This window comes from Miniopterus schreibersii (assembly GCF_964146895.1).
Source record: "Miniopterus schreibersii genome assembly, chromosome: 2".
Taxonomy (NCBI): domain Eukaryota; kingdom Metazoa; phylum Chordata; class Mammalia; order Chiroptera; family Miniopteridae; genus Miniopterus; species Miniopterus schreibersii.
In genome coordinates, this window is record NC_138102.1 from 167,969,030 (window position 1) to 167,995,438 (window position 26,409).

At 50.1% G+C, this 26,409-nt stretch overlaps 2 protein-coding genes and 1 long non-coding RNA gene across 10 annotated transcripts; 1 reads left to right on the top strand and 2 right to left on the bottom strand.

The window, feature by feature from the left end:
• Window positions 1-724: 724 nt before the first annotated feature.
• Window positions 725-8,032, bottom strand: GPR162 (G protein-coupled receptor 162). 8 transcript variants are annotated; one of them, XM_081129185.1, is made up of 6 exons: window positions 6,271-6,374; window positions 3,794-4,705; window positions 3,405-3,529; window positions 2,513-2,702; window positions 1,766-1,917; window positions 725-1,483 (listed from the first exon to the last, which is right to left on the bottom strand). In XM_081129185.1, the coding sequence occupies exons 2-6, from the start codon at window positions 4,269-4,271 to the stop codon at window positions 941-943; spliced, it is 1,488 nt and encodes a 495-aa protein (XP_080985311.1). In that variant the 5' UTR covers window positions 4,272-4,705; window positions 6,271-6,374; the 3' UTR covers window positions 725-940. The 8 variants fall into 8 exon arrangements, with proteins under 8 accessions (XP_080985311.1, XP_080985310.1, XP_080985313.1 ...); XM_081129184.1 differs by lacking the exon at window positions 6,271-6,374 and adding an exon at window positions 5,137-5,249 and having other exon boundaries at window positions 3,405-3,532; XM_081129187.1 differs by lacking the exons at window positions 3,405-3,529; window positions 6,271-6,374 and adding an exon at window positions 7,795-8,032.
• CD4 (CD4 molecule) lies at window positions 7,399-25,953 on the bottom strand. The gene is made up of 10 exons (XM_081129189.1): window positions 25,822-25,953; window positions 21,290-21,395; window positions 20,991-21,155; window positions 13,214-13,372; window positions 12,534-12,779; window positions 11,190-11,525; window positions 10,221-10,421; window positions 9,554-9,678; window positions 9,175-9,242; window positions 7,399-8,837 (listed from the first exon to the last, which is right to left on the bottom strand). The coding sequence occupies exons 2-10, from the start codon at window positions 21,336-21,338 to the stop codon at window positions 8,807-8,809; spliced, it is 1,380 nt and encodes a 459-aa protein (XP_080985315.1). The 5' UTR covers window positions 21,339-21,395; window positions 25,822-25,953; the 3' UTR covers window positions 7,399-8,806.
• LOC308553311 lies at window positions 11,373-13,353 on the top strand. The gene is made up of 3 exons (XR_013998225.1): window positions 11,373-11,455; window positions 11,997-12,099; window positions 13,264-13,353. It is a non-coding gene; the product is annotated as an uncharacterized lncRNA (long non-coding RNA).
• Window positions 25,954-26,409: the final 456 nt, after the last annotated feature.

A 26,409-nucleotide genomic window follows, 5' to 3' on the forward strand; every position in this document is an offset into this window, starting at 1 on the left:
CATTGACACCAGACCCTGAGGCCCATGGGTGGGTGTCACTGCTGCAGCTGTGTTCCTCTCCATTCTTGGGGCCGGGAAAAGGAGTGTGGATGCCTCACACACACACAACTCCTGGAAAAACAGCTTCAGAGTGCATCATTGAAGATGGTTAAACTTAAGGCCTGTGAAACAAGTCAGGCCCAAACCCTTCCCTGCCCAGTAACTGGGTCCCTACTTGGATTTTGGGAAAGGAGGCATGGGGGACAGGGTCACACTCTAAAATCACCTCCACAGATCCAAACCAAGATCCTTCACACCCCAAGCCAGTGACTCCCCATGCCCCCAGCATGAGATGCTCTTATAAGCCCTTCTCTGTGTATGTCTGCATGTTTAAATTTGTCTTTTTTTAATACATCTTTATTGATTTCAGAGAGAGGAAGGGAGAGGGAGAGAGATAGAAACATCAATGATGAGAGAGTCATTGATCAACTTTCTGCACTCCCCGCCCCATGGATCTAGCTCAAAACCCAGGCATGTGTCCTAACCGGGAATCGAACCAAGATCTCCAGGATCACAGGTCAACACTCAACCACTGAGCCACGCCGGCCAGGCTGTTTATCTTTCTCCATGGGTATTTCTGTGCCTCTGTCCACCGTACCTGTTCCATCTTGTCCTCTATAAACCACTCCATCCCCCAAGCCTTTGGTCATACCCTTTGCCACCATAGTACACTGCACACAGGTTTCCGTGGTAACACTTCAGACTTTAATACATTTTACTAGGGGTGATAGGTGGTGAGTAGGGCATCTGGTCACTTGGATGGGAGATAGCAGGGACTCCAGGGCCCCAGATCCAGTGCCCATCTCCCTGGAGTCTGGAGACAGCTGCCTTAGGCTCAGGGCCAGGAAGAGGTGTTACCTACCCAGGCCCCCTCCTCTTAGTCCAGCAGGCCCACTCAGGCTCACAGGGTCAGCTGGGAGAAGATGGGGCTACTTGGGCCCCAGGATCCTCCCCAAGCTCTTGCACTCTCCTCACCTCCCGTCAGGGAGCAGCGTCTCCCTGCACTCAGCCCCAAAGGAAGTCCAATGGCTCTGCTATCAGGGGACCCAAGGGAGAGTCGGCGGGATGATGAGAGGCCCAGCGGCCTGGGCCGGGGAGGAGAGGCAGTCGGAGAAGGCAAAGGCGTCTCATCAATAAAGGTGGTGATCTCCTCCCGGAAGAAGCCAGGACCCCGTGGAGGCCCCCCACCTGACCCCAGAATGCCGCCTTCCAGGAATTGTCGAAGGCTGGCTAGCCCTCCACCTTCAGCCTCCTCCTCATTCTCCTCATCCTCTAGCCTTTGTCTTGGTCCCAGGTACGCAGGAGGGCCTCCCAGGGCCTGGCTGTGGGCTGGGAGGATCCGGATGTCATCGGAGGATGACCACTTGTGCAGGAAGGAGCCCGGTACCCGAGGAGTAGAGAAGATATTGGTCTCATCGTGGGACAGACGGCGGGATAGAGGGACCTGGGGAGAGGAGCAAGTAGACCCAGAGGTGCTGAAGGGACCAAAGTGGGGACTTGGCAAGATGGCTCCACCCCCCTTAAACTGCAAAACATCCTCTGATAGGCAGACCTGGTTCTGAGAGGACCGAAGGGGAGCTTCTCTTGCCATGCCTTTCTTTCCCTTACCCTTTATGTGCCCTGTAGGCCAGGGCTAGGGAATGAGGGGGGTGGGATGGATAACAGAGACTGGAGAAAAGTAGTGAGGTGACACCCAGAATAGGAGGCATATTCCCTAGTCCCATACCTGTAAGTAGTGGACCCTCTCAAGAGGGGGAAAGAGCATGTGCCTCCCAGGCAGCAGCTTCACCTGGGTGGGGTCCACTGGTCCTGTGGCCCCATTAGCATCAAATCGAACTTTGCACACTCGGCCATCTGCATAGTCATCACAGCCCCCATCTAGTAGAGAAAAGGGGCAGAGTGGTTACCAGTACAGAACACCCACTACTCTCCGCCCCCCGTTAAAGTCTCCTATTCCCTTTATAAGTTCCCCAGAGAATCTTTCAGTTCCCACTACTCTGTAAGCTCCAAGAGGAAAGTGAGAGCGGTTTGCTGCATTCAGTGCTGAATCCCTAGTGTGTCATACATATAGACATACTTATTGAAACAATTGTGGCCCCTTCCCCCCAAAAAAGCTGTCCCTATAGCTGGGGTCCCTTAGCTTCCCCTTAGTTCCACACCCTTCCTTTAGGGTTGTTAGAGAGTCTGGACTGTTTCTCAGGCACTCTGCCGGGGGAGGCAGAGCTGCATAGTGTAGACTTCCAGCGGGGAACCGACGACCCCTGGAGGGAGCCCTTAATGAAGAAGGAAGCGGTGGGTGTGCGTCCTGGCGTGTGATTAGGGAACGGGCAGCCTGGGGTCAGGCCACGGGCGGGCAGGTTCTGTCCAGCAGGGGGCACTCCAGGGCAGCCCGTCCCCGCGCAGAGAGCAGCTGGTAGAAAGGGGCAGAAAAGGGAGCCTACGCCCAGGAAAAAAGCACTGTCCCTCTTCTGACCGTCCTCGCCATCCTCCTCGGACATGATAGCCACGCACTGCTCCCACACCGTGCGCACGTCAGCGCGGTAGCGCTCGCAGGACCAGATGAAGGAGGGCAGCAGCAGCGTCTGTGCCATGGAGCACCACAGCACAGCCAGCACCATCCACGGGGGAGCCGAGTCCGACTTCAGGGAGAAGAAGCTCACCACCTGGAGGGAGGGTGGGGAATGGCGCGAGTCAGGGCCCAGAGCCCAGGGGGCCCACTTCACCCCAGGTCTGATATCCTAGTGCAGCTGGTGGGCAAGAAGTTAGGAAGGGATGGCCCGGATCACACCAGATCATGACAGAAGGAAAGTTGGAGGTGGGGACAGAATGAATTAGAGGGGAAGGGAATGACTCAGAGGAAGGTCAGGGGAGAGTACTAGAGCAAAGCCCTGGGTCCAGAGGGAGAGGAGCAGAGGTGGTACAGTAAACCTGAAGACAGAGAAAATTTCGGGAATAGGGACCAGATGGGGATGCAAAAAGCTGGGTGGTGGAGTAAGCTCTCTGGAGTGAGCTCCCTAGGAGTGCACAGAGACCCTGTGATATCCAGAGGGAATTAGGGAATGGAAAAGTGGAGCTCAGCTGCTGGATAATAGGTCTGGGGGGCTGAATAGTGAGGCCTCAGGAGAGATGATGGAGCTGGAGGATAGGTAGTGGGGCTGAAGGACGAACAGATGATGTTGAGTACTGGGAACTGGAAAACATGATGGAGCTGGGGATAATGGGAACTGGAAGATGGATGATAGAGGTGGGGGCTCACAAATGGAGCAGGAATGGGTAGAGGACAGGAAGATGGATGATGGAGTTGGAGGTCAGGTGATCGTGCTGGGACTGGTTTGGGGAGAAGACGAGGGGGACCCCAATCTCACCAAGATGGGCACCCCTGTGAGTGAGTCATAGAGAAAGACGATGGCGCTGACCAAGTTGGTGACCTGCAGGGATGTCTTGGCCGACTCGGAACCATCCAGCGAGGACCGCCGCTTCCCTCGGGCATCTTCTACCACAATGGCTGGCACCTCAAAGGCTGGCCGTGTACCCAAGCCCCCTGGCCCATTCCCCTTGACCCCACCCCCACCCCCTGCTCTCCGGGCCTGCCGAGCCCTCCGGGGCCTGGCCCACAGCGTCTGGTAGAAGGTAATGGCCACACAGACCAACCCCATGACAATGCCCCCAAGTAGCAAGAGGCTGAAGCAGACGCCAAAGCCGAGGCCAATCTTGGAGACTATGAACTGGCAGCCTCGGGCGTAGTAGCGCTCACCGTTGTTGTGCCAGCCAATGGAGGGCAGTGTGGAGAGGATGAAGCTGACCATCCAGATGCCCATGACAGCATGCAGTGCCTGCTTCTTGGCATTGCTGAGGCGGTAGTTGACCGGCCAACGCACCATCCACATGCGATGGTAGGAGAGTGAGGCGACTGTGAAGCAGGTGGCCAGGGCCAGTGTGTAGTAGGTGGACACAAAGACCTTGCAGATGCTCTCATTCCAGTCATAGTCAGAGGAAGCCTGGCGCCGGAGCTGCACCACAGCGAAGGTGGTAAGGGGCACAGCCGCCATGAGTATGTGTGTGCCAGCCAGGAAGCAGAGCAGCAACTCTAGTGGCTTGTGCTTCTGCTGCTTGGCAGAGATGCTGAGGATTATCCAGGCATTGGCCAGCAGGGCCAGGAGCCCACAGGCCAGCCAGGACAACGCGTTTGAGCGCAGGGAGGCCTCTTCTGCCCCTGCCCCTCCCCGAGCCATCCTGTCCTCGGCCCCCCCACCCCCTTTGAACTCCTGGGGGTGGGGGCTAGGTCTCACCCAGGAGCCCCACTCACACACACCCCCATGATGCCCACAGTCCTTGCCCTGTAGTGAGGCCGGCAGCCCCTAGGCCCACTCTAATGCTCAGCATTGCATAACTGACCCAGCTAAGGTCAGGTGTGGAGGGCAGGGGAGAAGACTGGGGCTCAGCAGAGGTGGTCCTCAGCCTCCATACTGAGTGGGACCCTTCCTGAAGTATCCCTGTAGTTGACTGGAGAGGCAAGCTGGCTGCTTGGCCAACTATGAGGCTGGCTGGGGAGCTCTGGCCCCCATGCTAGAACTTGCAGTTCTCTTCTTCCTCTGGTTCTTGACCAGTCAAGGATCTTCTGGATGCCCCAAGGGGTGTGGGGGTGAGGCTCAGTCACCTGCACAAACTGCAAGAGAGAGATGAGATGTGGAAGGGGGAAAGCGAAGGTAGGGTCTAGGCTGGTCTCCAACTGGCTTCTTGTGCTCCCCTTCTCTTGAAACTGTAGAAATTACTGATTACTAGGGGTCATGGGGTCATTCAGAACACTCTCCTGCCTTAAATCAGATGGCTGCTCAAACACCCCACACAGATAAGAGCCCTGTTTCCAGACCTCCAGAAAAGAAGACATTCTAACCTCTTGTCTCCCATCCCTTTTCAGCCCTTTTTCCTCACTCTGGCACTCTCGGGCTCCTTCTCATATACCCTGCTCAGTATTACTCTACCACTATCTTCATGCCCCAGAATCTCTCTTCAGAGCTACTGATGGCAGATGCATGACTTGTTCCTTCCTGAGGGTTCACGGTAAACTGGGATATGTTATTACAGCCCCTCCCCAACCTTCCAAGCTCCTGGGCCCATGGTCCTGGTGCTCAGCCCCATCTCCCCACGTCTGCATGATCACCCTCCAGCTCACCAGGAATCTGGGAAGATGGGAGAAAAGAGGCTGGGACAGAGTGGGGACTAGGGAACCCGAAGGCGGCGAAACCACTGACATCAGAAGCATCCAGAAAAGGAAAGAGGGGGAACTAGAGGGAAGGAGGAGAGTTTTAGCAGAAGAGAAAGAAAGGGGGTAAAGTGATAGTATCTGAAAATAGAAGGAAAAGCTCAGAGACCCTTGGAGAGGAGGCTTTGGAGGGAGGAGGTTTGGAGGGAGGGAGAGTGGCAGCAAGGAGAATGGCTCAGTGATAAGGTGCCGATTCCCACCAGCAGACCCTGAGTCTTTCCTCCCCTGCCCCAACCTCAGTTTCCTTCTGGTGGAAGGGAGGATAGTTCTAAATTTCATGACGCTGAGCCCTGAGCTTCAGTAAGCCCTGGGGAGGGGGGTTAAGAGGAAATCAGGTGCAAGCCTAAACATAGTGGAGGCAGGAAGGGTGGGCATAATGGCTTTGGGGTAAATGGGAGGAAAATGGGGCACAGCAGTGGGAGGGTCTATTTCCTGTGGAAGAACCTCAGACCCTTGCCCTCCTCAAGAGGTCCTAGTCCACCCCAACCTTTGTCTCCTCTCTGGAGCCCAGTACACCCTAGTTGCCATGGCAATGGCCAGCCAGAGGGAGGTGGAAAGAATTGGTTAGGAGAGCCTCCCCCACTTTCCTCCCTGACTACCTCGGACCCCTTCTCACCCGCCCCCACCAGGCCCAGCCGGTGGGCCCAGGAAGAAAGAGATGGGAAGTCAGAGAGGGAGGAAGACAGGAAGGATCTGAAGGACAGAGAGGAGGAGGTGAAGGGCAGAGAAAAATCAGAGGAAGATGGGACGGGGTAACCTGGGGGACTTCGGGGCGCATACGGGGTCCCTCGCTCTTTGGGGTGAAGGAGTAAGGTCAGCGGCTCCTCCCTCCTACCGCCCACCGGGCTCTCCAGGGCAGAAACAGCAGGTGGCTGGGGAGGAGGGGCCGGCTGGAGGGGAGAGGAGGCAGCTGGGGGCGGGGGAGAGTGGGGAGGAGACGGTGGGGGACGGGGCAGGGGTCGGCTTACCTCCGGCTGCGCCCAGCACTGCCACGGAGACCTCACTCCCGCGCGGCTGCCGGGCTCCAGCGGCTCGCCCGCCCTCCTCTCTCCCTCTCCCTCCCTCCCCCTCCCCCACTCCTGGCCTCCCTCCCTCCCCTCGGTCCCAGCTCCTCGGCTCTGCGGGCCGCGCGCCTCGTCTCTGCCCCCGGGGGCTCCCCAGCCCCTGTCTGCCTGAGTCCCCCAGCCCGTGAGCCCTGCGCTGAGGACCGAAGGAAAGCTTTCCGGGGGGGGGGGGCGGGGGGGGGGAAGGGGAACAAGTGTAGGGCGGGGAACTGGACGGTGGTGACTTGCAGGAGGAGGGGCAAGGAAGGCGCCGGGAAGGAGGGGGCGAGGAGGACGGAGGGAAGCCGACTTCATTGGTGAAATGGTTCGTGTCCTTCCCCCACCCCATCCCGTTTTCAACGCGAACACAAGCTCCGAGAGGCAGCTGGTGGTGTTCGGGGACCAGGAGCTAGCTGTTCCAGGAGGAGGAAGCGTGTGTCACCGTGTGTATCTGCGTGAGGGCTGTAGCTCCGAGGGGCATGTGCTGGAGGCTGTGGGCAGTGAGGGGGGCTGGTGCTGAAGCTGGGCTGCTGGTGGGGTGGGGGTACACGGGTCTAAAAGGATGCAGGGACACACACACACACACCCCTCCTGGAGCACAAACTCACACTCCTTTTGGGATACAGTTTGCACCCACACATTACAGTTTCTCATGGTCCTTGCTCTCCACCACACACATACACGTGTGGAAGGAACACACACACCCCTACAGATTCTCCCCTTCAGTGCGCACTCGTGACTACAAAGTCTTAGCCTCACACACACATGCAGGGACCTTTGGGGGTGGGTAGGTGGGTAATCAGTCTCCAAAGAATTTTTCCCTCTGGGGAGAAACCTCATCTTCTACCTGGGGCAAGCCTGGCAACCTCTGCTCTGAGTCTGACCCATAGATCAGAAGATTCTGGGTCCCCAGAGAAGAGTCCACACACACACACACACACACACACACACCTCTCTCTCTTTCTGTCTCTGTCTCTCTCACGCTCGCTCTCGCGCTCACACACACACACACACACACACATATGCACACAAATGAAGAAGAGCATCTTCTTTATAGTAGGTTTACTGTTTTTTCTGTCAGCACAGGGAGATAGGGATGGGGAGTGGGCAGGCATACAAAGCAAGCAATGGGAACGCTGGCAGCAATTGGGTGTTTTTGGAAGAGGCAGGCTGGAAGGAAAGGGGAAGGGAAAGGGCATAGGGATGGAGGGAAATAGTGAGAAAAGTGGGAGAGGGAGAGCAGGCTAGGGACCCTGAGAGAACTGAATCAAGAAGAGGAAGAATACTTGTAACCTCAATTCTCTTGTATCCTGAACAGTTTGGGGAGGGAATGAACGAGCATACAGGGCAGGGGGACTGAGGCCCAGCACTATCACCTTTCATAGGATGTCCTCCCAGTGGGTTCACTCTAAGGCCAGTGCCCCATCCCCTCCACCTGGCAAAGCTCACCTTCCAGAAGGTTCTGCACAGAGTGAGTGAGTTCTGCACTGGGTACTCTGCTCCCAGCCTGTGTTCTGATTATGAGAGCTGAAGGCTTTGTCCTCTGGCAACAGGATTCTGCCTCCAGCAGGTGCTGAAGGATTTTAGGCAGGAAGGCCCTCCTCCATGCCCCTGACCTCTCTGAGGCAGGCGGTATGCTCCCGAGAATCCTAAGGTACACACTGAGCATCTGTGACTAGCCAGCTGCAGAGATCTGTGTGGTATTTGTTCCTATGTTCAAGAAACAGCAGAACTAGGAATCAAGCAGTCTGGGCCAGTCCAGACTCCAGCACTTACTAGCTTTGTGACCTTGGGCAATCCTATGACCTCTGTGAATTCCATTTCTGATCTACAAACTGGAGATGCTAATCTTGGTCCTCTCACTACCAGCCTTGTAGGATTTTCATAAGGTTTAAGTAAACAAAGGATGTGAAACTGGTTTATAAACTGAATGTGCTGCTTGGGTGATAAGGAACTGTTTCTGGGCACAGGTGTGAGCTCTGGACATGGGTATGTGTCAGAATGGAACAGTGGAGCTGTCAGGAGCCTTTAGATCTGGATCTGTCCTTGACTGGATATGTGATCTTGGACTAGTCCCTGCCCTCTCTGATCCCAAAGTTCTTTCTTGTAAAATGACAGTCCTGTGCTTCATGCTTCAGATACCCAGCCTCACACTCCAGGCCAGGCAGGGCTGGTACTGTGTGCTCCCCTGGGATCCAAGTGGACAATGAGGGAGAGAGTTGAGAAGAAATAATCAAAGAAGGGCTAGGGTTTGACTGAAAAGTGAATGGGGGAACGGTATTGTGAGTAAGCCTCTGGAAGAGGAGACCCAATGGCCAACTGAGGACAAGGAGAGCAGGAGATGCCAGAGGCGCTGGGATCTGCTACATTCATCTGGTCCACAGGCCCAGGAGCCCAACAGGAAACGCAGGGTAGACAGCTGGGGAGGCTGCAAGTGGGAAGCTCCCCCTGGCCCAGCGCCTCAAATGAGATTACATGTCTTCTGGAATCGGCTGGAGGAAAATAAGAGGAGCAAGGTTAGTCCTTCCCAATTCCTTTGAGTTCTAGGACCTCCATGGCTCCCAGATCCCTCTTCTCTTCCAGTATGGTGATGGCCTCTGGGCCACAGCTGCCTGCTGCATCCTCTCTCCACCTTCGGCCTACTTCCTATCTCCTGAACCATCCCTCTGTACCCTTCTCTCCCCTCCACCACCTCCCTTAGCCCCCATCTTCTGGCCTGCACCCCTCCTCCCTCCTCATCACCTCCCTTTCCTCTCTTCTTTCCCCCTCCTGTCCTTCCCCTAGCCCTCCCATTCTCACCACCCCTTCCATCTCCCCCCAGTTCCTTACTGGGGGCAATGGCAGGTCTTCTTCTCACTGAGGAGTCTCTTGATCTGAGACATCCGCTCTGCCTGGCGCTGTCCAGGAAGAAGGAGGGAAGTTGTGAGGGTCCCAGGCCTCCAAAAGGGAGGTGCCCCTTGGAGGAGGCAGTGGGGAAAGCTGGGAGAGGAGAAGCAGATACTGTGGCTGAGGCCATCTGTCCCAGAGTTAACTCTCTGCTCCTTCCTGCTTCTCCCTCCCTGGGATCTGGGACAGAGCCCAGTCTGCAATAAGGAAACTCAGTGGTGGGCAGAGAGAAACAGAGCAGAAGCAGGTCACATAGACAGGACACCCTTGTTGCTGTGTGTGTGGGGGGGGGCGGGCAGGTGGTCTGGGGAGGCTCACTCACCCTTCGGTGCCGGTATTTGACACAGCAGAAGATGCAGAGTCCGGTGAAAATCAGAAAGCCTCCTATTGGCCCCAGAACAATGGCCAGAAATGTTGGCAAGTCCTGGGTTAACCCTGCTTGCAAAACTGCAAGAGAGAGAGGCGTGTTCAGCTCATTACCTTCCACAGGGCACAGGGCCTGAGGAAGGCCTGGCTGCCCAGCCACTCTTGGGTCTGATCCTTGGGCTGGGAGAGCAGGGCAGGGTACACTGTGCTCTCACAGGCCACCAGGCTGGAGGGGAAAGGCTCTGGAAGAGGTTTTAAGGTTTAGAGACTACAGGGCACTCTGGGGAGCTAGAAGCAGTCTGTGTGCCTTACATACACACACACACACACACATACATGCGCATGCACATGCTTGTGGCAGGGTTAGGAAAGGAACCAGGATGGGGGCTCTTCAACAGACCTGGGCTGCAGACTTAGGGAGATAGGAACTTGAAGAACTACAGGTGGGTACCTAGAACCCAGGACCACACCCCACTTCATCTTATCACCCCTGTATCCAGGCACCATATACATAACCCACCTATCTCAGGAGAGTTGGGAGGCTGGGACTCTGGGTGGTCTTTGCCAACCCTGGGAAGGTCCCACAGCTGAGGAGGCAGGGGTTTGGGTTAGGCCTTACTCACCCTCGACTTTGGATTCCAGCAGGACTTTGTGCTTGTCAGTAAGTAGACAATGCCACACCCCCACCTCAGGGTCCAACACCGTCACCAGCTTCTCTTGATTTGAGACCTTTGCAGTCTGGTTGTTCAGCTTCAAGCTCAGCATCAGTTTGGGGGAGCTGGGCCCCAGCACCTCACAGGTCAATTTGTTCTCTGAATTAGTCACTGGAGAGGGACAAGAGCCTGAGGTTAGGAGCCTAGACCTCCGGGTTCCTGGCACCTCCATGCTCAAAGGGAAATCAGTAGAACAATCTAAATGACACTTTATGTGGGCGATACTCTTTTAGCATTTCAAGGCACATTTTGATGCAGTTCTAACAGAGAAAACACAGCCTTTGGGGTCCAACAGTCTTGGATTCAAATCCCAGCCCCACTGCCTGCTATCTGTGTGTCCCTGAGCAACTTACTTAGCAACCTAAGCCCCAGAGAGTTATTAAATGCGCAAGTACTTGTAAGCTTTTAAATGGAGCCTAGCATGTAGGGAGAATCAAGTATTAGCCACTGTTGCTTGTGGAGTTGTTATGATGATTAAGGAAATAGAGAAGTGAAGAACCCAGTGTGGAGCCTGACGCTGTCATCATCACTAGCACACTCAGGGCAGATTCTGTTATCCTCATTAGTAGAAAGCAGGCACACACAGGTAGGGGGCATAGCGGGGGGGGGGGGGGGGAGTAGAGACAGAACTAGAACCCTGGTTGTCAGCACATGCCCATTGGGGATTCTCAGTGGAATGTGCCATAGGCTGGCTCACAGATGTCAGGGAAGGACATATGGATTCCAGTTTTAGTTCTAAACCAGCCTCCAAACCAGTGGGCCCTCCATCAACTCCATCAGACAACAGCACTTAGGCATCTGTTTGGGGGCCTGTCCTGCCTTAGAAGGAGCCCTGGGTCAGACCCCTCCCACCTTCCCCTTTTCAGTCCAGCTACTCACTTCTCATCACCACGAGGTTCACTTCCTGATGCAGCTGCCCCTGGCTGAGAGACAGGGTCAGGTTTCCAGAACCAGCATCCTGAGGCAAGGCCTGGGGCAGGCTGAAGCGGAGCGGGAGTGTCTCCTTCAGCTGGATCTTCCTGTCTTGGTGAGCATTCACCACAGACACCTTCTTGTTCTCCAAGGAGAAGGTGATCCAGGACTGAAGGGAGGAAGCCCCCTCCTTCTGCCACTTCAGCTCCCCGCTCAGGTTTTCATCTTCAAAAGTAAGTGGGAAGGAGAACTCTACGGGCTCCCCTACTTTTGTATAGAATGTGTTAGAGATCTTCCTGAAAGCTGGAGGTGGGAAGGAAGAGAACCTGGGTTAGAAGGTAATAGGACGATGAGGGTGTGCGAGGTGGGGCAGGCATGCGGTGGGGGCAGCAAAAAGATGGAAAGGGACCGGGGGCATCCAAACACCCAGGTTGCCATTTCAGGCCCTTAAATTACCATCTACCTCTCCAACATTCTCTCTCATCTCTCCACCCCAGCCTGTTGCCACAGCAGTGCCTCTTCCCCCTGGAAGCCCTCATGGAACAGCCCAGGCAGAGGGGAGCTTCTCCCTCTTCAGGATCCCTGGAGCACAGAGAGCACTTGCCCTGCATTTCTTAGGTGCTTAAGTTAGTACCCTTCACAAGACAAGAGCAAACACTTACAGAGGCTTACTATGCGCCAGGCACTGTTCTAAGGGCCTTACATACTACATTAATGCTCACCGTTCCACCACAAGTAGGTACTAGCATAGTGAGCATCACCCCCATTTTACAGAAACCAAGGCACGGAGAGGTTCAGTAACTTGCCCAAGATTGTCAGATCCAGGATTTGAATCCGAGTCCACACAAGCACCCCGAGATCAAGGACAGGATCTGGGGTAAGACCTGGCATTCTGGGCTCTCACTTTCTCCCACAGTGTCTAGCTCAGGATTCTAAAGGCGCACTGTAGAAGGTCCTCAGGGCTCGCTTGTGACCCCAAGTAAGTGGATTTGCCAATTTGGTGAGAGTGGGAAGCTGAGGCAACAAAGAAAATAGATGTCCTTGACACTCCTCCTTTGGGGCCTCCTCCAGGGGCCTGAGGGACCCCTCACATCCTTACATCCCATGTCCCTTCCTTCCTCCATGCCCCCCACCCTGAGAAAGAGAGGGTCCAGTGTATCCCTTAGGATAGACTTCAGCTTTAGGAGAGCCTGGCCCTGGTCTCCCTCTGCCCTCTAGTACCAGACCCAAGAGCAGAGCAGTGAGAGCAAAGGGAGGGTCTGCAGCCTCTGAAGCAGGGGGGAGTTTGCAGGGGAGAGGAGCAGCTCTTACCCAGCACCAAGATGTTTATCTTGAACTCTAGTTTCTTTGCGTTCTGGGAGACCGTGCATGTCCACATACCACTGTCCTGCAACTCCAGCTGGGGCAGTGAGCGGCTCTTGTCCACATTCCACTCTTTATTCCCTGGACCTTTACATTTTACTGAAGGGTTACTACCAGAGGGGCTCTCCAAAGTCAGGGTCAGGCTCTTCCCTCGCATCAGGCGGATGCTGCTGTGGGTGCCGGAATTGACCTTCACTGTGGAGGGAGCAAGCCACCTGTGTCACACACACTTTATCCCCAAGGAGAAGGGAAGAAGCCAGAAAACCAAGACTGTCTCTCCATTACCCTTATCCCCACATCTCTTCCAGCCATAGCCCAGCTGCCCACCCCCAGCCCTAGGCAGGGCTTCCCTCTCCCCTCCTTTTCCTCTCTCCAATCCCCCTCTTCTCTTTCTTTGTCTCTCTCCTTCCTTCTTCTAGTTCCTGCCCTTCTCCTTCCCACTCTTTAGGTATTTTCCTCTGCCCCTGTCTGACCCAAGGCTTGAGGATGGTTTGAGATGTGGTGGCCAGTCTCATCTGGCCCTGGACTACTGAAATACCGTCAGCTCAGGCACTGGTTCAGGTGCAGGGACGGGAGAGGGGGGAGGGCGATTGACTGAAGTGTCTGCACCCCAGGCCTGCCCTACTCACATCTGAACACCAGCAATTCCACTTGTATTTCCTTGTTCTCCACTTCACAGGTATAAATCCCTGAGTCTGACATCTCAAGATTCTTGATGACCAGAGGAAAGGATCCTTGGTCCCACAGGAGTTTTTTTGATTCGACGCGACTTTTCAGTGTGGAGGGACCTGGGAGTAGAAGTCATAGAGAGGAGGTTGGGTATCCTGGAGACATGGCACCCCTGGTGAAGGCAGGGCTCACAACTTTTCTGATCTGAGTTGCAGATTTCCTGCAGAATCTGCCCTCATCTTAGTAAGAGAATCCCAGACTGGTGAGGAGGTCCCGTTACATTCACTTACCTGGCCAGGACAATGTCTCACTAACCCAAAATAAAGTAACCGTATTTAGAGAACACCAGTTCCTACATGCCAAATACTTTACATGCACCATCTCAGATAATCTGCACGACGATTCCAAGAAATAGGTACTGGTTTGCTTATTTCGCAGATAAGGAAATTGAGGCAGAGAGATTAACTGGTTGCCCGAACTCTTATTTACACAAAATGTCGGCAGGAACATAAAGCAGTACAATTTCTTTGGGATGTAATTTGTAATATCTACAAGGAAGGATGGGTTAAACAAATTATGGTTCAACCATCCAGTGGAATGCTATAGAAGAAGCTCTTTAAGAATAATATCTAAGAAACATCATTAACTGAGTAAAGCAAGATATTAAACAGGCCACCATTTCTTTAAAAAGGAGTGGGAAATTTATCTATCTTTCTGCCTTGCATATAAACAAATATTTTTAGAAGCAAGCATAAGAAAATGGTAATCTTGGTTGCCCCTATGGGATAGGAAGTGCATACCTTGAGGCAGGTGTGGGAGAGGGGTTTTTCACTATATACCCTTTTGTACTTTTAAAAAATTTTTATTAATCCTCACCCAAGAACATGCTTAGAGAGAGGAAAGGGGAGAGAGAGAGAGAGAGGGAGAGAGGGAGTTAGAGAGAAACATTGATCAGTTGCCTTCCATACTGGACCTAACTGGGGATCGAACACACAACCCAGGTATGTGCGCTGACTGGAAATCGAACAGGCGAACTTTTGGTGTACAGGACAACCCTCAACCAATTGAGCCACTCTGACTAGGCCCCTCTTCTACTTTTTGAATTTTGACTCCAATAAGTGGTGGAGTAGGATTAAAATTCAGGCCTATTAGGTACACTATGCACTACTGTTTCTGGAAAGTTCTCCTCCAGGCTCCTCTTTGAGTATCTAACAACCATCACCAAGAGGAGGTTCTTGTTAGCTAACCATTATCCCTGGTGCGGTGGTAATTCCAGAATTCCTGTGAGGAGGCATACATAGCAAACACACAGTGTTTTACTTAGAATGCATATTTGCAGGGATGGGAAGAAGATGACGGAGATAAAGCCCCACCCTCAGTGCTCTCCACACCATGCCTCCCCGAGCAGTCGTCAGCCCTCTCCCTATATTGACCTTGGTGCGGGAGCCTGGATGCCAATGTTGGCTATGCATTCTCCCTTCTCTCCTCCTCCAGACCTCATAGTCCCCTTCCCCTGCTCAGGCTCATCCTCTCCAGACGACCTTTCCAGAGAACCTATAGCCCTGGGCACGACCCAACCCCAGCTTCCCCAACCCTCACCCAACACCCCTTTCATTTGTCCCTTCAGTTGTCCCTACTCTACTTGCTCTTTTCCTTTGGATTTACACATGATTTAGGTCCCCAGTTTTTTTGAAATCTTACTGTATTCCTTTCACAATTTACCAAACCTCTTGAAAGAGTAGCCTTCTCTAGTTCCACCCCACTTTTCACCTCTTTTGATTCTCGCCTCCGTATCTAAGCCCCATTCCCTTGCCTTCGCTTTGAACTCCTGTTCTGACATTGACATTTGGGTGTTACCCCAGAATGTCTTAGATCCTCCTCCCCATTTCTGTAGCTATTTTAAAGTCCACTGCATCCCCTGCCAGCTCTGCAGATGACTCCCCAATTGATATTCCCAACCTTTCTCCTCAATTCTGGGCCCATATTTCCAGTGGCCCAAGGGATAATTTTAACCAGATTAGCCTGGCATTACCCAAAACTCAGTTGGTTCAAAATGAAATGTATCACCCCTTCCCTAAAATAACTCTTCTTCCTTGCCTTCCTTTTCCACTTCTGGGCCCATCATGGCCCACTTGTCCAGGCTGTCCCATACTTTGCAAAAGCGATTGTAGGATGGTGTGAAATGTCTTAAGGATGTGTTTGGGTCTGGGTTAAATTCATGGAGGAGGCCAGTGTTGAACCAAGACTTAAAAGAAGTATAGGCATTGGAGTAGAGGGAAGGGAAGCAGGGAGGTCATCCAGGAAGGAGAAAAGCTCCAGTGGGCAACCACCTCAAAGCAGTGAGGAAGCCACGTGGGCGTGGCGGTTTCTGGCTGGGAATCTGTGGGAAGTGATGCTAGCGGTGAATGTCAGGCAGAAGCTTCTAGGCTTAGTCTAGTGGACTAGGGAGTGATATGTGCAGAGCATTGCTTAGGAAGTTAGTGCTGCAACAGGTGGAAAAGAAATCAAAGTAGAAGAGACTAGTTAGTAGCAAAGAGAATTGTAGTAGCAGAGAGGTATGTGGCCTTGGCCAATGATGGTGGCATTCCCATGGGAACAAAGAAGATGAAACAGAAAAACACTTCCAAAGGAGGGAATGGCTGATAGTTGGTGATGGATAGGAAACCAGGGATTGAAGTAGAAAAACATTCAGCTCTATGGTTCAGAAACTGAGGGAATTAGGAGAATGACACTACCTTTGTCAGAGATCAGGAAGTTGGGAAAGGGAGCTGCTCTACAGAAAACTCAAATCACAGAAAGAGAACAAAAGCATTGACATAAATGATTTAAGAATTTTTAGAAAAAAGCACATTGTTTCAATCTCACAGGTGATCAAAGAAATGCAAATTAAAATAACAATGACATATACTTTCACCTGTCAAATTAGCAAAAAGAAAAAATTTAAATAATAGTACTCAGTGCTGGCAAGGGTGCTAGTGAGAGAGGCATACTGTGACATTCACTAGACTTACTGCAAATGAACAGAACCTTTCTGGAAGCAATTGTGCAGTGTAAACCAAGTGTTTTTAAGAGTTCATATCCTTAATTTATTTCTAAAACTTTATCCTTAAAACAATAATTTAAGCCCTGGCCAGGTAGGTCATTGGTTAGAGTGTCCTCCCTATACACCCAGGTTGCAGATTCGATTCCCTGTCAGGGCACATACAAGAAGCAACCAATGAATGCATAAATAAGTGGACCAACACATTAATGTGTGTGTGTGTCTCACTCCCCCTTCCTGTCTCTCTCTAAAATCAATAAATAAAAAATAAAATAAACAATAATTTAAAAATGCAAACCAAAATGTCGGTACAAAAATAACTATAGTGTTTGTTAATAAAGTACAATGTTAGACAAGAGGGTAATGGCTGCATATTAGAATACATGAATTTGAGGGAATATTAGGGTGGCACCAAAAATATTTATAAATAATTTTTAATGAAATAGAAACTATTCATAATATACATTGTTAGAGTTGCGTTAAGCTAATCTTTACTTTTTAGGTTAGTTATTTTAATTAGAAAAAGTATATAGACTCAACACTTCCCTTTTCCTGGCCCACCCTTCTAATACTACTATAAACAGTTTGGTGTGGATTCCTCCATGATTTTTTCTTAGCTCATGCAAACATATATTCACACACATTATATTTTTAAATTAAAATGAGAGTAATATTACATATATAGCTTATTCTTTCCAATTAACAAAATATGCTTGACATGCTTCTGAGAATATACATGTGGAACTTCTCATTCTTTTTGTGTTCCACAGTGTTTTTCTCTAGTGTTTGAAGTACAGCAGTTATTACCTAAAGGTCTTTTATCTTTCTGAGTTGCTCCTTTCCTGGTCCTTTGGCTAGAAAAAATGGGCTTTTGTTGAGGCTTATTTTTGCCTGTGCCCACTGGTGTTTCCAGATTGCCAGCTTCTTCAGCTCCAAGACTGGAATGTATAAGGTGGCAAGAAATCTCACTACTTGTTGTTCCTCAGGTCCTGCGGTCCCTACCAGTCTGCCCTTTTCTCTCTACCTTTCAAAATCTTCTTATGTTTGTTCTATATATAATGTCCAGGGTTTTCTGTTGTACTTAGTGAGAGGAATAGTGAAAAGTATATTACTATGGACTGAATTATGTCCCTCCAAAATTCATATGTTGAAGTTTTAACACTCAATGTGATGGTATTTGGAGATAGGGCCTTTGGAAGGTAATTAGGTTTAGATGAGGTTGTAGGATGGGGCCCTCATGATGTGATTAGTGCCCTTATAAAAAATAGACACCAGAAAGCTTGCTTTCTCTCTCTCCACCACATGAGAACACAGCAAGAAGGTGCCATCTACAGGCCAGAAAGAGAGTCCTTTTCAGAACCCAACCATACTGGCCAGCACCTTAATCTCAGACTTCCAGCCTCCAGATCTGTGAGAAAATAAATTTCTGTTTTTTGACTCACCCTGTCTATGGCACTTTGTTATAGCAGCCCAAGCAGACTAATGCATACACCTACTTCATTTTCCTGAAAGCCCTCATTTTTTAAAAATTGTATCATTTTATTGTACAAACACAATGGAATTCGTATGTACACACACTGTGCTGAAGAGCTTCCCCCCTTTAAAATATGTAAATGAGCATACTTGGGTTAATTCTGGTCACAGAGGTCAGAACAACTGCCTCATAAACAAATATGCCCCCAAATGTCTTTTAAGCCTGCAGTTATGTTTTAGGAAGGAGGATGTGATTTATAACATTTATCAAGCTTTGTAGAAATGAGTCATTTTATAACAATATTCTATTATATTTACATATATACATGAAAGCCCTCATTCTTTTTATTACCTGCATAATTTCCCACAGTCGTAATGTAGTTCAACTCTTTCCTCACTAATTAGTGTTTAGGTTGAATTCTACTCTTTCATATTATAAACAATGCTTATAACAACATCCTTGCATAGATATCACAAAATACTCACAGTTTTATTTCTATCAAATAGATTTTCCAGAATAGACACTAGGTGAAAGGGTTTTAGTATTTTGTACTTATTAAACATTACTAGATTACTTTTAAAATTTAGTCTAATAATTGGTCATCCCATCATGATATAATGCTATTAGGGAGTAGAATAAAGGTATATACAATATAATGTCTATGTAAATAATATGTACTATATTTGCCACACTAAACAAAGATTGGAAGGAAATAAATCAAATGTTAGCAGAGGGTATCCAAGTGCTGGAAATATGCAGGTATTTGATTTTCTCCCCTATTCTTTTCTGCATTTGCCAAATAATTTGTAATAAGTATGTAATACTCCTAAAATCTAAAGAAAAAACAGTAACATCAATCAAATTTGTATAAAGGGAGTAATATATTGGAAGGTGCAAATTAATATACAGTAAACCTTATTATAGTGATGCAGTTTCAGCAAAGTATGTGTAAGAAAAAGATATCTAAAGATCAATCTGAGCTGGCCCACCAATTTCACTTCTAGGAATTTATGCTACAAAGACATTTGCACATGTGTCCAAAGATACAAGGTTTGATTTATTGCAAATTGTTCAGCAGCAATAAACTGAAAACAGCCTAAATTTCCAACAATATGGGATTAGTCAAACAAATTGTGGTATAATTACACAAAAGAACTATACATTGCTGAAAAGAAGTGAAGTAGAAATATGGATAGATGATGATAGATTAGATAGATAGATAGATAGATAGATAGATAGATAGATAGATAGATATAGAAGCACATACATATGAATATAGAGTAATCTTTAAAATATCAGTCTAGTTTTAAAAACACACAAGTTAGAACTAGGTGTGTGATTATGGTAATCTCACCAGTTGAATGTCTCTTTTGTTTTTCACTATATTATATTCCCAGCGTCTAGAACATTACGTACCAATTGTTGGCGGGGGGGGGGGGGGGGGGGGGATGGGGGAAGATGAATTGATTACTTAAGAGAAGAGGGGACTATATACATATGGGCTTCTACATGCAGAGTTCATCTCTTGAAGGAAACATAAAAGGTGATTAAAACAGTTGCCCCTAGGGAGGACAGCTAAGGAACTAAGGAACTGGGGATCATGAGTAGGAGGAATATTTATTGTCACTTTTGCATGGTTTTAAAATTTTACCATGTACCTGTATTATTTTTTTAAGTTAGTATTTTAGCTTTAAAATTAATAAAAATAAAGTTCCAGCAGAAAGTCAGTTTATTTCAAGCAACTTGGCAGAATAAAACGCAAGGATGGAAACGTTGCTTGCAGAGTCTTGGAAGCTGTGGCCCTGGGCTCTGCCCCAGGGTATGAATTACCTAGTGGGCACCAGGAGCCCATGGCCCAGGGAGGGCAAAGGTTGGTTTGATCGTAGGGGCCTCCTGGAGCAGCTGTTTGAAGGGGGAGAGGACATGGCAAGCAAGGGCAGTTAATTTAGTTAACCTGCTAATCTCTGCTTTGTGTTTTTATCATGAAGAGATCAGGACTTGGGGGTTTTGTTAATTTTAGGGAATGGCTTTTTCTTCATGTTCAGACTTGAAGAGTGGACATGGGTGTCTGAATGGTGTCTCTCAGAGCCCAGCAAGAACCTCCCCACTGGAAGGGGAGATGTTCATTTTGGGTTTTTTTTCTTATTTTAATCCTCAACTGAGAATATTTTTCCATTGATTTCAGATAGAGTGGGAGGGAGGGAGGGAGAGAGAGAGGGAGAGAGAAAGACAGACAGGTAGACAGAGAGAGAGAGAGACATCGATGTGAGAGAGGCACATTGATTGGTAGCCTCCCACATGTTCCCCAACCTGGGTAGAATGAACCTGAGACTCTTCCGTGCGCAGGCCTATGCTCTAACCACTTAGCACACCTGCCAGGGCACGAGATGTCCCTTTTCAACAAATATGGTTTCCTATGCACTGTGGTCAATTCAGGTTTGATTGCACTGAGGATAGCTTTCCACAGGAGAGCCTAGACATGAAAGTTGAAAGACCAAAGCTCCAACCAAAGAACCAAAGCTCCAACTCAGCTGTGCCTCTAACTGGGTACAAAAGCTCAGGGCAGGGGCTTCCTCTCTAGGGCTGCAGTTTCCTCACTAGTAAAATCAGAGTCTTGAACTGCAGCCATATTTCCCAGACTTCAACCATTCACAAACCTAATACATGATTTTGGCCAAATCTACCTATCCTATTTTTGTAACATTTTTAAATGGATTAACTTTTAAAAATTAAATTAAATAAATTCATTTAAAAGGAAACTTTTTATATCACTATAATAAACAGGAAACCAATGTCACTTGACATAAACAGAAGGCAACTGTAAAAAAACACCCCAAAAAACTAGCCCCAGTCAGGTGGCTCAGTTAGTTAAGGCATTGTCCCATACACCAAAAGGTTGCAGGTTCGATTCCCAGTGAGGACACATACCTAGGCAACCAATTGATGTTTCTCTCACATTGATTTCTCTCTCTCTCTCTCCTTTCCTCTCTCTCTAAAATCAATAAAAAACATATTCTCAGGTGAGGATAAAAACACACACACACAAAACTAAAAACAACGTTATAATTATCATTTAAAACTAACACATATATACCTGAGTCTCTGTCACCACCCTGAACCCTCTGGGATCCCAGAGTTTCCTAGGAGCAGAGCTCTGACACTCTGCTCAGAGATGTTCAATTCATAATGTTTTTCTCCCTGAATGGGGAACAGTCCACCCTACCTAAAGTCCAGAGGGAACCATGGCTTGCCAGAACCTTCATTCTCCGAGAATCTTTCCAGTTGAATTGCATGTTCTTCTCCTGGGAAGCTTTGCAGGGCAGCTCTGCATTTTCTCCTTCCTTACCCAGCACCACTTCTCTCCCCTGAGTGGCTCCTAGGAGCAGCCCTTGGTGAGAAAGAAGAAAGTCAGGCCTGGAGCCAGTCATTGCCCCACCTCTGCCCCATCCCCCACTTTTGCATGTCTCAATCTGCCCCTCCTCCCAGGCCATCTGCAACCACACCCCAAATCTGAGTACTCACCCAGTTGCAGCAGCAGGAGCAGGTGCCTGAAAGAAGTTCCCTGGTTCATTATGGCCTTGCTGAGGCAGGTAGGGACCTGGGCCTTCCCTTGTAGAAGGGGCAGGGCCTGAGAGAAATACTAATCCTTAAGCAGCAGGCATTATTGGGTCTGGGGCATACCGCGATGATAGGCGATCCCTCCCTCAGAAACCTACAACCAAACCAGGGACCTGGATGTGCAGAGCCCCACCAGTATGTGCCACAGGATGCTGTGTACAGGCCAGGGGTGGGGTCTCTGCCAGCTGACATCAGAAAAAGATTGACAGAGAAAGTAGCAAATTGGTGGGGACTGAGACCAGAGAACCAAACCAGGTCATGAAGGTGTTTGAATGCTATGCTGGGATGCTGGGACCTGACCCTGGGCCATGAGGATCCAGCGAAGGACTTTATGTGGAGAAGGACATTATTAGATTTGCAAAATGGCTCCCTCGAGCTGCTGTGTGAAAGATGAGTGGGAGGGGGCCAAGCACAGGAGTCAGGACTGTAACAATCCTAACAGAGAAGATGAGGCCTGAATTCAGACAGGGGCTGTGAGAATGTGGGATTTGAGATTGACTTGAGGTGAGATTCCCAAGACTTGGGGCCTGATAGAATGGGAGGGGCCAGGGAGAGAAAGACAGGGGTAAGGCCCTGCTCTCCAGCAGATCGACCCTATAATGCCTCCTGGGGGACAAGCAGGAGATGCTGTTTCAGAGTAGAAGACAGAACAGGAGCTGGTTCTGTAAGCTAGGAGGACTGTCGCTGGTTGGGGGGAGGGGGCTGCAGAAAAGTTCTGAATTGACCTTGAGGAAGGGGCAGCATAGGTTAGAGCAGTGATTCTCAGTGTGAGTCCAGATCTGCAGCAGCAGCGTCACTAGGAACTTGTTAGAAATGCAAAGTCTCAGGCCCCACCCAAGACCTGCTGAATCAGAAACTGGGGGTGAGTCTAGCAGTCTGTGTTTTCACAAACCTCCAGGTGACTGATGCACGCTTGAATTTGAAAACCATGAATTAGATGAAAGAAAAGGGGAGGAGGCTCCCACCCCAAGGTGTGCAGAGGTCCTACGGCTGTTCAAGGAGAGTTGGGAGGCAAGAGAGGGGTGCTGGGGGCTGGGAAGATTTTTTAAAAAGCCCTCTCCAGTCACTCTACCTGCCTGAAAGAACAATTATCCAGGGCCTAACACGTGGTAGGGGCTTCATAAAATTTTTTTTTAAACCAGGGAAATAGGAAGAGATGTCAAGAAAAGGAGGGTTTAGGGAAGGAAGGAGGCTGGTGATGGGGTGCAGTTGTTTACAAGTTAGCTTGGGGCAGACAGGGAGGTGTTGAGGGTAAGGCTGGGGTGAGAGAGTGGGGCAGGGGCACTCTTACATCTGAAGTGGTTCTCACTGTCCCCCCATCCCAGACTCACTATGACTGGTGAGCAGAGAGTGAAGGGGTCTCCTATGGGATATCCCTTCCCAGGGATCAAATTCAGCTTAGATGCTTGAGGAAGCTGGGACATTCTTGACCTTTCCCCCTAAGGGTGGTCATTTTTTCTTCCCTACTCCATGATCCTGTGGTCAGTGCAGAGGGCCACCTCCTGCCTCCAGCTCCCCACACTGCCCCAACCCACGCACAGGGCTCAGCTCCACGCAGGAGGCTCTGGGGTTCCAGCTGCTGCTTGCTTTCATGCTTTGGGCTTCCGCTGCCACCCCAGAGATCTGGCCTTTGATTCCCACATCCTCAGCCTCCCCAGAGGCACTCTGCCCCAGTACAGCAGCATCCTGTACACCACCGCCCCCTGAGAGAGGCTGGGAGGGTTCGCTGGTCCCCAAGATCCTGGCGCCCCCCCCCCTTGTTTCTCTGCTTGAATCTGTGTGCATTTCTGTATCTGTGCCTCCCCACATTCGTGCATCCGTCTTCAACTCCCTGCATCTGTGTCTCTCTTCCTCTATGCCTCATACACCAAGAGGCAATTCTGGCTCTCCTGGTTTTGCTTGGAGTGCCCCTTGCCTCTTCTCCTTTTTCATCTCTCCCCATTCCAGCTGCCACCAAGCTCTAATTCCTTTTCTTGCCAGTAAGCAGGCATCCAGGCCTTTGGCAGGAATGCATGCTTTCAACAAGCTTTGATCTGAAGGGAGCCTGCAGGGCACAGCCTGGAGCTGAGGGGTGGATACAAGGGGGATGGCTACAGGGTGGACAAAGGGAAAAGCGCAGATTCAGAGAATCGCACAGAGGCCCCAAGGGCTGACGACGGGAAGATGGGAGGGAAAGCTGAAGGTAGGGAGAGACCCAGAGCAGCTCATTAAAGCAGCAGCTACACTCCGCACAGTCCATGATCACACACAAAGCCCAGGGGAGTACAAACAAGGTGGAGGCAGAGGGAAAGAGATGAAGAAATTCTGAGAGGCAAGACTCATGCGTAACGCAGTCGACCAAAAGAGAGACGGAGAACACAGGAGCCATGAGACCAAAATGGCAACATGCACCGCAGGCTCAGAGCCCTGAGGTTCCTGCTTGCCCTCGCCCTGGCCCCCTGAGATGGGATGAGGAGTGAGGCTAGGGAGAGGAAGAGGGCACAGCCCCACCACAGCGACAGTCTGTGGTCCCACAGGCACTTTTATCTTCTCCCCAAGGCCCCCAGTCAGCCCCCTCAAGCCCAGCCACAGATGTGCCCTCCACCACACACACCTTCTCTACTGTTTACTGGCTTCACATAAGCTTCCTAGATACCATGACCCCTCTAAGGGACCCTTGTGGTTCGGTGGCTGCAACCTCCGCCATCCTCTCCTTTGCCTCAGACGCCCACAATGGGGGAGCTGTGCCCTCCCTCCTTCCCCTATCCCCCGAAAGGTGAAGAACAGAGCTCAACCTTAGAGCCTTACAAACCCAGGCCCCCCACCTGCCTCCTCCCAGCACCCACCCTCATCAAAGTTGTTTCATTCAACAAACATTTATTCAGTGTCTAAAATGTGCAAGGCCCTTGGTCTACCCAACTCCCTGGCTGCCACCTCACCACCATGGCCAGGACCAAGGCCTAAGGTCCCGAGAGGCTCCTGCCTACAGCCAGTCCGGGGGGGTGGTTTGTATTTCGAGGTGGGCCTCTTCCACATAAGTGCCCTCACAGCCAGAGAGGGAAAGCATCTGACAAGCTATCACGGGCCCCGTCCTCTCCGAAACCTCTCATCTGAGGTTGAGGGCAGCCATTTTGTATAAACCTACAGAATGCAACACAGCCCAGGAAATTATTTGTCAAAACATGAAAAAGCGGCGATCTCCATCAGGTTCTTCTCTCAGCCTTGTACTCTGTACTCTCAAATATTTGCCCCACAAGAAAAGGACATGCAGGAGCAGACATTCCACCCAGAGCAAAATCTCTGAATGAGCGAGAATGAGCTTTTCTGTTTTGAAGAGTCTGATCGTACCAGGAGGCCCCGCTCCCAGAATCCGTCTGCACAGGGGGGAAGAGGATGCCTTGGGAGCAGGGCTGGAAGGCCACAGAGGTCTTAGGAGAGGAAAGACCTGAGGAGCTGTACAATCGTCCCATCTCCAGGGGTATCGCTCCCCCCACCCGAGTGCCCCCCACACCCGACCTAGTCTGGGGCAGGGAGAGGGTCTCTGTGCCCTTTTCTAACCCCCTACACAACTAACCCCCCCCAAGACACCTAAAACCAGTCCTCTTAGAGCCAATTTTTCCAATGACGTATTTACGTAAAAATATCTCACTTTTACAGCATTTCATACGTAAGTCTCAATTTCAATCCTTTTTGAGAATTTTAGCTTTTCCACTTTTTTAATCATTTTAAAACCAAAGGGGAAGTGCCTTTAGACATATTATTCAAGAAATCTTAAAAATGCACAAAGGTAGACAAAAATGTAAAAATACATGTCAACGGAAACGACAATTGACAGGCCGCATCAATCATGTAGCTGACAAAATGCCACAAGTATGACTTCTGGTGTGACTTTTTGGTGACTGTGTCATTGGGAAAATTGATACTGGGAGAATTGACTCTAGACTAGATTCTTTTACTCTTTTACTAGATTCTCTTACTCCTTTTTCTTGCTCTTCTTTTTGGTTCTCCTTTTCGTTTATTTTTTTATAGGCCTCCTCCCTCCTTCATATTCTATTTCTTTCCCACTCCTTTCCTCTTTTTCCTCTCTTTCCCCCCTCTCCCTATTTTCATCTTCTCTACTCTCCATAGTTAGTTGCCTTCCTCTGCCGTTCTCAGCCTGCTGTGGCCTCGAGTCCCACTTTCTTCTCTGATTTTGCAATCCGAGTCAACACCCCTCTGAGGAGCACCTTCTGGTCTGGGCACTGAACTAACTGCACACAGTGGGGATGCAGAGAGGAGTCTGGCATGGTCCCTGGCCTCTTGAAGCTCATAGATCCAGTGGGAGGTGGCCGCTCATGAAATGCAAGAGAAGGTGGCCAGAGCTGTGGTCGGAGAACTGAGCGTCCAGCACATTCCAACGCATCTACTCCCCTTCCCAGACCTGCAGAAAGGAATGAAGCTGAATCTGTCCATCTTACCTCTGGGCCTGTGTCTTTCGTCCCTGCTGCTTCTGCTTCTCACACAGGGGTGCCTATGTGAGGGCTGGGAGCCCTGCCACCAGGACACCACTGGGGAGAGTGCTCGTTACTCCTACAGAGACACACTTATATGAAGAGACAGGAAGCCTGGTAGTGAGGCTCCTCCACACCCCAGTATGGGCCTCCAACGTCACCATCTGGAGCTGAGGTCCCCACCCTCTGCCTGTAGGGGAAGATATCAAAATGAAAATATAAGAATCAAGGGAAAAAGCAGTTCCAGGCTGGAGCCCAGGGCATCACAGACTTCTCAGGTAACAAGAAAAAGTGTCACTGCACTTTTTTGTTAGGTGACAAGAAAAGACTGTGTCAGTGAACCTAGTCTGGCCTGGGCTTCAGGGAAAGCAGTGAGAGGCAAGTGGAGGGCACATGAGAGCAGTTGTGGTAAGACAGAAACAGCTGCTCGCTCCTGGGCATTCTTAAGTGAAACTGGCATTAATTTTTGTTTTCTTTTTTACTGCAAATGCCTGGCGGTGAAGAATGCAGTCACTATAGTATGGTTTGGCTCCACTGCCTTGGTTTGTGCTAAGG